Consider the following 10,168-nt stretch of genomic DNA (forward strand, 5'->3'; position numbering starts at 1 on the left):
TTAAACATATGCATATTACATTATATCTTAATAGTACAGTCAAGAAAAGTAAGGTGCATTGTATCAGACATTACAGCTAGAGAACACAATATATATATATAAAAAATAGATAAATAAAAGAAGCAATGAAATATTTACAGAACAACAGTCAATAATTAACAAAGGGTTAGAGTCAGTTAATGTTTTAATATTCAAATAAAACTTTAATTAGCTTCCAAGTATAAATAGCTTTCTTATTACTGATAATTTCAATAGTCTCACTGAAAGTAAAACATTCAGTGAATGCTATGAAATGTGGGTGAGTGTTCTGGAATTTTGGTTTATGGGCATGGGATTTACTGAGTAATATTGTAGGTTAATTGTTTGTGGTGATATTTGTTTTCATAAAGTAAAATAATATATTTTGGTGTAAGGTTTAATGTGCATTTAATATTATTCGTCAAAAAAAAAAACCATCAAAAGTCTTCCAGAGTTATTTGGATACCAGCAACTATGTATTCATTGAGAAAATATGAGTAGTAGCATCATGATCGAAAAACTTGGCAACCAAATGCTGTAGCCATTCTCGCGAGATTTCATCCAAATACCAGGACTTGTGTGTGGGCAATGTAGTCCAAAATACTGGCATATCCTGTCCTAGTTTCTTAAAGACCTTGAAAAGCCCAAATAATCTTGTGCGCAGAACCATGCAGGGGCAGAACTTCCTCACGGGTGTCGTCTATAAATAGACAAGGCTCTGCTGCAGCTTTACACCTGTCTTTTACAATCACCTTCACAAACGTAAACAACGACTGGCGAGACGTGCGGAGACCTCAGTGGAAGTTAAAGGATCGACTGGCCAGCCTCCAGCGTGCAAACAAGGAATGTGTGCAAGAATCTGCAGAGGAGACTGGTGACTAGAAGACCTGTAAACACGAGGTCCCTTCAACCACAAATCGAGGTAGGCTATTTAAAAATGCAGATTTAGGTCACTGGCCGTCTAAATTTAACTGCAACAACGATGCATTGACGTGTTTATTCATTACTGTGATTCGCAGTTTGTTTTATTCAAGGTGTGGTCATTAAGTTATCTTATCTGTTATCAGAAAAATAGACGATAATCGATCGATATAGTTTTGTTTAATTATTGCAAGAAATCTAACGGTTTGTTAAAGAGCGGATCGAATGCAACTCTGTTTGCAATTAATGCTGCATTTCTAGGACATGGGCGTGCGTGGAATCACGTACAATAAGGATAACCAGCCAGTGCGGCACGACGGTTATTTGTCAATTTGAGAGGCTTGTTATCCGCCCCTAACTATTGTTCTAAACCTCTTTCTATGCAGTGTGTACTCTTGAATGAGTGTCCGAGTGTGTGACAGCATTGGTAATCTGTGAAGGACACACATGACCCACAGTTTGAACAGCCATCAGAGCCGTCTGCCTGTGGCCCAGGCCACCGTTTTGAGTCAGACTCAAGTGAGTATTGTTCCTCTTATGACTCATCCACATGTTCTGCTTTTTAAAATATGTAAATATGGCATGTAAGAACACCTTACTGTTGACCTTGTTTACAAGATTTGGTATGTTAGAAATACCAAGAATATGCATGGACTTGAGATAAGAGGCCCTGACTGTCACTTATTTGTCTCCATGAAGTAGAAATACAACATTGTATTTAAGACTTATTTTTCTTTTAAAAGAATAGATTTGTGAAACTGTTTCCCCTTTTCACTATATGACAGTTACCCTAACTCAAACCACACATGAGTTCTCAATGTTATGGGTCTGTTGTTGTGACATACAGCAGGGCTTTCCTGGTAGTAAACATACTCCTGAAGGACATGCTCTTCTGTTACATTGCTGCAAATAGCCAGGATAGTGGCAGCTCATCTGAAGCTGGCTTTAGTTTATGAAAACATTAGTTAGCATTGAAAGAAAATTAGGACAAATGTTTACTGTAGTATGGGTTAGTATTGTCAGTAAGACAATAAATATATGGTCTTTTGAAGAAAAACCTTCTATAAGATAATATCTCTAAGAGAAATAAAATTAAGGTTAACTAACATGTACAGCAGCAGTTGACTTAACACAGTACTTCTAGCTGGTACAGGTAGGTGTGTCATATTGATATAATGATATAACATAATAGCTCTGCAATGAAAGATGTCACAACAGATCAAAAACCTAATTGCAGATGACTGAGAGAAAAAACCCTAAATTTGTCTTCTGTGCTCTAGTTTAAGTTGCGAAATATGTTGTTATTCATGCCAACTGCTCTACTTATCAGTGTGTGGGATTGTTTATTGGGTCCAACTGTTCTTTCCAGCTGAATGAATGTCCATGTGCACGTGTGAAACACATGAAGACACACAGAGCTCCTCTTTGGTACAGCACCCAGTTTCTTAGTGTTATCTTGTGTTTGTGTTTTAACAGTTTAGCTGGCGGATATCCAAGTGCAGATTCTGCAGTTCTGTGGCAGAAACATTTCAAAGAGATAAATATGGGAGTGTTGGGCTGATAAGCCTGTGCCATATCTGTTGCACGTTTTTGAGGTCACATAATGAGAAAAAATCATGGTTAAACTTATTTTTTCCTCTTTTGGAAGATGGGTCAGTACCATTTTCTATCAGTTTTTATCAGTCTTAAGAGACAAAGTGTCCTCTCCAGTAATGTACACGTGTCTGTGTCCAAATAGGACTTGAGGACAGCCATGGACTCCCTGCTGTGTGGGGCTTTTGCTGGGGCTGTAGCCAAAACTGTGATTGCACCTCTGGATCGGACAAAGATCATTTTCCAAGGTAAGGAAACCCCACAACAAAAATAGTTCTTCCTAAATATAGACACTGAAGTTTGTGTTATGTTAACGACTTATCCTGTTCTGAGAATAACAATCCTCAGAAAATGCAGCTACTGTTCCTGTGACTGTACAAAGTTTTCATGTTGTAACTGTTGAGTAATTGTTAATCCTCTTAGTAGATGTTTAGCCTATATGCAAGGGTTTGTTGTTTAACCATGTGGTTTATTGTGTTTCTGTTTTTGCTCCACAGTGTCCTCACAGAGATTCTCTGCTAAGGTGAGTTCAGGATTCCATCAAATCAGTCACTGATATACTACAGATTAACTTTGATAAGTGTCTTCCCACGGGCAGGTGGAAGAAAATCAAAAGATACAAGCAGTAATGGCCACTAATTTATTGTTTGTAAAGTGAACATTAAGTATGGTAGTTGCAGCTTCACATATATTTTCTTTCTTTAGAAAACAGGAAAAAATCTTTTCAAAATTAAATAATTTTAACATCTGTAAAGGTTTCTGTTTTGGCACTGATATATTCACAAGACAGTCTGGCTACAGACTGTTCATTTCTGACGGCCACCCTCACAGACCATTAATCTGAGATGGTATATATCAGAATTACAAGCGAAAACTTTCAAAATGAAATAAGATTAAACTTCCATTTAGAATTAGAGTTAAGGTAAGAGTTAGGATACCAAAAGTCAAAAACTTGTCTTGCAAAACCTGAGTACCAAATGTTTAATAAAGCTGAGTAAACAGTCTGCTTAAAGGAAAAAATCCCATCCTCCGTAAAAACATTCTAGTGCACCCTTGTACATAGCTCCATTAGCTGTGTAAACTACATGGATAATGGACCTAAAGCTAAGCTCACAAAGCAACTACGTAAGCTACGTGTCTGCATTATCTGCATAACTAAGTTAGCTTTAGCTAAATTTGCTAAACTCACCTATAGATAACGGACCTACATAGCTAACATACCTAAGGCTAAGCTCACAAAGAATCAATGTAAGCAAAGGGGGCGCATCATCTACACAGCCCTGTTGGCTTTAGCTACATTTGCTAAAGCTCACATTGCTCATGTTGCTACATTGGCTTATGTAGTAACTTTAATTGCATATCTAACGTAGCTATTTTATATATTAATGGCAAATCAACTTAAAGGTGACAGATCATACATGTTTCATACCGTTAATACAGTCCCCTTTGGTCCGAATCAAACTTCATTTCTGAGCTTTGGTCAATATATATGGATAAATCATTAGAGAATGTTTTTTAACCTGTCTAAACCATCTCTAAAAAGCCTTTTTCAGAATGGTCAGTTTTGTCTAAACAGGCGGTCAGATTTATCGGCAGACCACAAGCAAAAGACAGAGTAGGCTTACCTCATATTTTGGGGGTCAGCAGATATTCCAAATCCCCAAATATCTGTGCAAAAATATCTAAAAATGGGCTTATCATGATATGTCCCCTTTAAGTTTGGGCTAATTTTTACTACATTATTTCACAGCCACAATCCCATTCTCATACAGCCCCAGTTCCACAAAAGTTTGGACACTGTAAAATGTTGATGAAAAAAATGTGATGATTCACAAAACTCAAGTCCACATTTAATTAAAAATAGCATAAAGAAACTTATTAAATGTTGATTTTGAAAATCAGATGATTTTTTAAAAATTAAACTATATATATAAAAAAAACATTATATATTTAATGCCTTCTATCAACACACTTTAAAAAGTGAGTGGAATGGCATGACTACCACCTGGTTGCATTGCATCCCACCTGGTTTTGGATCTATTTCTGTCGTTTTGTATAATTTGATAATTTTGCATTTATTCACTGGTTGTTATTTTGATTGACAGCTTATATGGGATTAGGTTTGAGATAAGTTTTATAATTCAGCTCTAATTTAATCTTTTAGAATCAATGACTCTGCACCAAGATGGAATTGATATACAGTGCTTAACAAATTTATTAGACCACCACCCAAAGTAAGGTTTATGCCACAGCTGCCCTAAATTAACAGCATTGGTGATTACCAAAATAATTTTTTTATGTTTCTGCAATGGTTAATACACCAATATGTAGAAGCTCTTTAACCCAAATGATATTTTTAATGCTCAAATATAATTATTGTTGTTATCCATGAATTTTCAAATTTACTGATTTACCAAAAAACTGAAAAAATAGTAAAGCAAATTATTATTTCTTGATTAATATGTCAAATTATAGTTACTTACTTGCATTCATGAACATAAAAATTAGTTTGAGTGGTTGAATGTTATGCTTGATTAATGTCTGACTTCTCAAAGAAGCCCAGTGAGCTGGCTCAAATTTGGCTATAAAAAGGTGAATTCAGTTTGAAATTCCTCATTCCTGTTCAAAATGGTAAAACGTCAAGAGCTCATTGAAAATAAAAGAGTCCGCATTAAAGCACTTCATAATGCAGCTGTGGCATAAATCTTACTTTGGGTGGTGGTCTAATAAATTTGTTAAGCACTGTAGATGGGCAGGTGCTGTGAAAGGTGAATGATTCTTTACCTGGAGCTAAAGACAAACCAAGAGAACACAATAATCAATTATTGTGAGCTGAATTTTTCAATTAATACAAAAGAAATAGCATCTTTGCCCAGACTTGTATAGATTCTTAGTACAACCTTCTCTTAACTTGCTCTTTGTCTGGTTTGATTTAAAATGCGGTCTGATTTAAGTTGACAAGGACAAATTGCTACTATCACATTTTTCTCTAATAGTGCTGTGAAATTCGAATTTTCTATAAATGAAAGCTTTCAATTGCTGAAGTTCAAACACAATGTCTAAGTTGAAACATATCGAAGTTGTCCTAGTGCTGCTTTTATTCAAATATGGGCTTTCAACATTTTAAAAATCACCACATTTAGTTTCTCTATAATTTTGCAGTGACTTTTTTGGAATCAGAAGTGTACACTGTCGGGGACTTTCAGTACCATATATCTATTATACTAAGATTAGCATGTTTATTACTTACAGAGAATGTTAAGCACATCTGTCTCCTTGTCTAACATATCCTATCATCCATTCTAGGAGGCGTTCAGGCTCATCTACCACACCTACATGAAGGATGGGGTGCTCAGTCTGTGGAGGGGAAACTCTGCTACCATGGTGAGGGTGATGCCATATGCTGCCATTCAGTTCTGCTCTCATGAACAGTACAAGAAGCACCTGGGGGGCTACTACGGCTACCAGGGAAAGTGAGTTGGCATTTTGTCTTCTAGTCATTGGTAGATTTAATTTATTGCAAGTTCAGCCCAATCAATTTTGGATGTTATTGTTGTTTTACAGCTGAAGGATTGTTCAAAGTATAGGAATGTCAGCTGCTTATTTCTCTGTCACATTTCTCCAGTCTACAGTTACAAAAAAAAAAAGACAATGGATTTCCATTGTGTGAGGCAGACTGTTTAACATGAAGTGTGTACTGTAATGCCCCCTAGGGGTTGCAATGAAACAACTATGATCCCATGATGTTGTTTCTAGCACCGCCTAAAGGTCAAACTTGGTCAATACTTCACTTTATGACCTGGAAATTTCAAAAGTTTCCCATCAATATGCTAGTGTTTCATTTGGAGAGGTGCACATGTTTTGATGTCATAGCAACAAAGATCTAGGTCACAGCCTTTCAGTATTGTGTAATTTATTGTTTTTAATCACCAAAAAATTGCAGACAAACTCCTGTGCACTGCCTGAACTTAACAAATATGCTGGTAATGTGTGGTACTGAAATGTTGCCAAGAAATTTGTGCAATATCAACAGTTGTCTCTCCTTTCTATTATTAAGTATGAAAACCATTTGACAACTTTAAACTAACCTTACATATTGTTTTGCTGCCTGTTTCAGAGCTCTGCCCCCTGTCCCTCGATTACTGGCAGGCTCTCTGGCAGGGACCACTGCTGCTATGCTGACCTACCCTCTGGATATGGTGCGAGCCAGGATGGCAGTCACAGCCAAAGAAATGTAAGCCCTTCCTTGGGATCTAACATTGACTTATACCTAATACAGTATATTAAAGGGGCATTTGGTATTTTTGGTGTGGAGTTGTATGAAGTACTGTTGAATAGTGAGTATAAGAGAAGCATCAAACATGCTTGATATTTACGATTCTAGGTCATAGCGATTTGAAAAGTACCCACAACAACCAGTGAGAGTGAGCAGAACAGGTAGCATCACCAGCTGGATCATACATACCTTCCCCACTCACAAACATATCAAGACTTTATTCCGGCTGGGATTTCATAGTGATTCTTTTCCTTGTTTAATGTTTTTTTGCAATAACCATACACTGCTTTTCACATTATTAAGCAAATGACATTTTTCTCTTATTTTCCTAAATATTTATGCAAATGACAGTCAGAGTAGTTTTTAAGGCTTCAGCCATTAGAGCATAATTCAAATGTTTTTGAACAAACTTCATAATGATAACCATTTTTTTTAATAAAAACCTCAAAATGCACTGTTCTACATGTTCCACATTATTGAGCAGGCCACAGGTTTCTAGCAATAAAGGAAAGAAAAAGGATCTCCCTGCTGCCAAAAAGTGTCAAATAGTGCAATGCCATGGACAAGGAATGAAAACATTAGATATTTTATGAGAAATTAGTCGTGATCATCATACTGTGAAGAAGTTTGTGGCTGATTCAGAGCACAGACGGGTTCCTGCAGATAAAGACATAATGAGGAAGGTTTCTGCAACAACCATACAGCTGAACTTCAGAAAAACCTAACTGTCCCTGTAAAGGTTTCATTCTTCTGTACCAGTCATTGCTTTTGTATATTGTTGTTGCATCACAATAATTTGACTGATTACAGTGCAATGGTGTTACTAAATAGAATAGACTATTGTAACTACTGATAAGTTCTTTGGTACAGTTTAATAAAAAAGGTTGTGTTGTTTTTTCTTCTGATAGGTACAGCAACATCATGCATGTTTTTGTGCGGATCTCCCAGGAGGAGGGTATAAAGACCCTTTACAGAGGCTTCACTCCCACTATTCTTGGTGTCATCCCATATGCAGGGATCACTTTCTTCACATATGAGACACTCAAGAAGCTTCACACAGGTATTGTCTTTACTCCTGCTAAATCTCTGTGATGTAAACACTCCAGTAAAGGGATTTTAGTTCTCATTTCTGTTTCTTCCTCGCTTCAGAAAAAACAAAGCGATCCCAACCCTACCCCCATGAGCGCCTTGCTTTTGGGGCCTGCGCCGGCCTTATTGGGCAGTCTGCCTCATACCCTCTGGACGTGGTGCGTCGGCGCATGCAGACAGCAGGCGTTACAGGCTCTTCATATGCCACGATCATTGGGACCATGCGTGAGATCATAACACAGGAGGGAGTTGTCCGTGGACTTTACAAAGGCCTGAGCATGAACTGGGTTAAAGGGCCTATCGCTGTTGGGGTCAGCTTCACCACATTTGACATCACACAGGGCCTTATGCTCAAACTTCACCAGATGAGCTACTTCACCCACTGAATTACTGGAGCAGCAGAGGGATGATGATTCACACAGATGTGAGGGAGGTGGTGAATGTTGTTGTATGGCAATAATATGCGTTTGCACTGGGTCAGTGCAGGAAATCACCTGTGAGCTCCAAACAGGATGTCAGAGGACTGAAGAAGTGGACAGAAAGCCTTGTGCAGGAAAAACTTAGTAACTCATACTATGTAAATGCACATCCAGGATTCACTGTCAGAGAGGAGGAGACAAAAACGTGTCTTAGAATTGTCACATCTTCACAGCTTTGTTTAAAACCGTGAACCCATGAGGGTAGCTAATGTGATCTGAAGAGGAACAATGGATAAAGACTGATGAGATGAGGCTTGCACTTTACTGCCCCTGCATTGTTCTTTCAACATGATTTTAAATCAACAGAGATAACTTGTTTTTAAAAGTTTTATTGATTTTAATTTTGAGAGTTTTATTTTCTGTGATAATCAGGTTGCTTTTGCTCTTTTTGATTGTTTGAAAAAGCCTGGTCCTGCGGGTTGTGTTTAGTCCTGAAAGAGTGACTTTGCAACATGGTTGGTTTTAATTTTCAGTTTTATGATGGTGCCTATGTTGCCTGAATTGAGAAGTATGATGGATGGAGTGAATGATTGTATGGAAGGAGGGTGATCATGTCAGCAGGACCGCACACTTTGACTGTCCATCCAGCACTGAGGTAGTGTGAGAAACGTCTAATAACTGGCTAATCAGATATGTGGGAAATAAATCTATATAAATATATAACAGATTTTGTTTTATGTGCATATCATGGAGATTAAATTTTTTAACAGTGCTCACATTGTTGTGCTGATTCTACCATTGCTTTGGCCTGATTGTACATCGTTGTTTACTTTGAAAATCAGAAATATACCAAAGCATTTATCTGAGTTGTATGATTCATGTGAATAAGGACTCAGTCTAAATTTTACAGCTCATGTGTATTTCAAAGTTGCAGCATCTCCAAAGATGTATGTTTACAATGCATCAAGCACACAATGCAATAAAGTGTCTATCCAAAACTTTGAGTCATTTTGTCCATTAGGGGGAGCTATTTAATAAGAAATACTGTTTTCTCCTTGAATAGTCAAGTGTGCATGCACAACAACATGGCACTGGGTGGAAAGTAACTACATTTTCTTAAATTACTGTATCTGAGTAGCTTTTTTGTGTACTTGTACTTTTTTAGTACGTTTTGAAATCAGAAATTGTAATTTTCCTTAGGCATTTTTGAGGGGGAGTATTGTACATTACATTTTAAAAAACATCAACTACTGAGTAAAAATCAAGGAGGAGGAGGTTCAAAAATTCAATCAGCAGCATGAAATAGCTGTTTGGCTTTGACTACATTTGATGGTCAGTAGCATATAGTAAGAGAATGATCCCACATCAAATCCCAACAGCTGTTTTATTTCACTGCGTTATAAAGGAGTGACTGTACCTGAAAAACCTACCTTGCAGATTCATATTCTCATGTTACTGCCAATAAGGAAAGATTTTTTTAACTGTACAACTCCTCAGTAGCTACAAAGTACTTTAACCCTCTGAGACCTGTGCTATTTTTCAACCATTGGGTCTCCCCTGGACTTTTTGTCATAATAAACTTGTAAAACATCAGCCCAAGCTCTATAAATCCTTTTTTCAAGGACAATTTCGGCATTAAGAATATGTTGGCTGCAGTAATGCCACTTGATTTTTTAAAGTTATAGGACAATAAACACACACACAAAAAAACTAAACAGAAATTAAAAATCAAATATTTTCAGGTATTACACACTAAACAATCATCACTGAGACTTTATTGCACAAACTGGTTCTCTCATCTCTAGGAGACAAATAATAATAATAATAATAATTATGTGCCCAAAAATCTTTA

General features: G+C 36.9%; 1 protein-coding gene across 1 annotated transcript; it reads left to right on the forward strand.

Moving 5' to 3' along the window:
• Positions 1-644: 644 nt before the first annotated feature.
• Positions 645-9,338, forward strand: LOC121511811 (mitochondrial coenzyme A transporter SLC25A42-like). The gene is made up of 8 exons (XM_041790618.1): positions 645-940; positions 1,326-1,458; positions 2,678-2,780; positions 3,030-3,055; positions 5,839-6,005; positions 6,650-6,766; positions 7,717-7,868; positions 7,958-9,338. The coding sequence occupies exons 2-8, from the start codon at positions 1,387-1,389 to the stop codon at positions 8,281-8,283; spliced, it is 963 nt and encodes a 320-aa protein (XP_041646552.1). The 5' UTR covers positions 645-940; positions 1,326-1,386; the 3' UTR covers positions 8,284-9,338.
• Positions 9,339-10,168: the final 830 nt, after the last annotated feature.

Source organism: Cheilinus undulatus, linkage group 7 (genome assembly GCF_018320785.1).
Source record: "Cheilinus undulatus linkage group 7, ASM1832078v1, whole genome shotgun sequence".
Classification (NCBI taxonomy): Eukaryota; Metazoa; Chordata; class Actinopteri; order Labriformes; family Labridae; genus Cheilinus; species Cheilinus undulatus.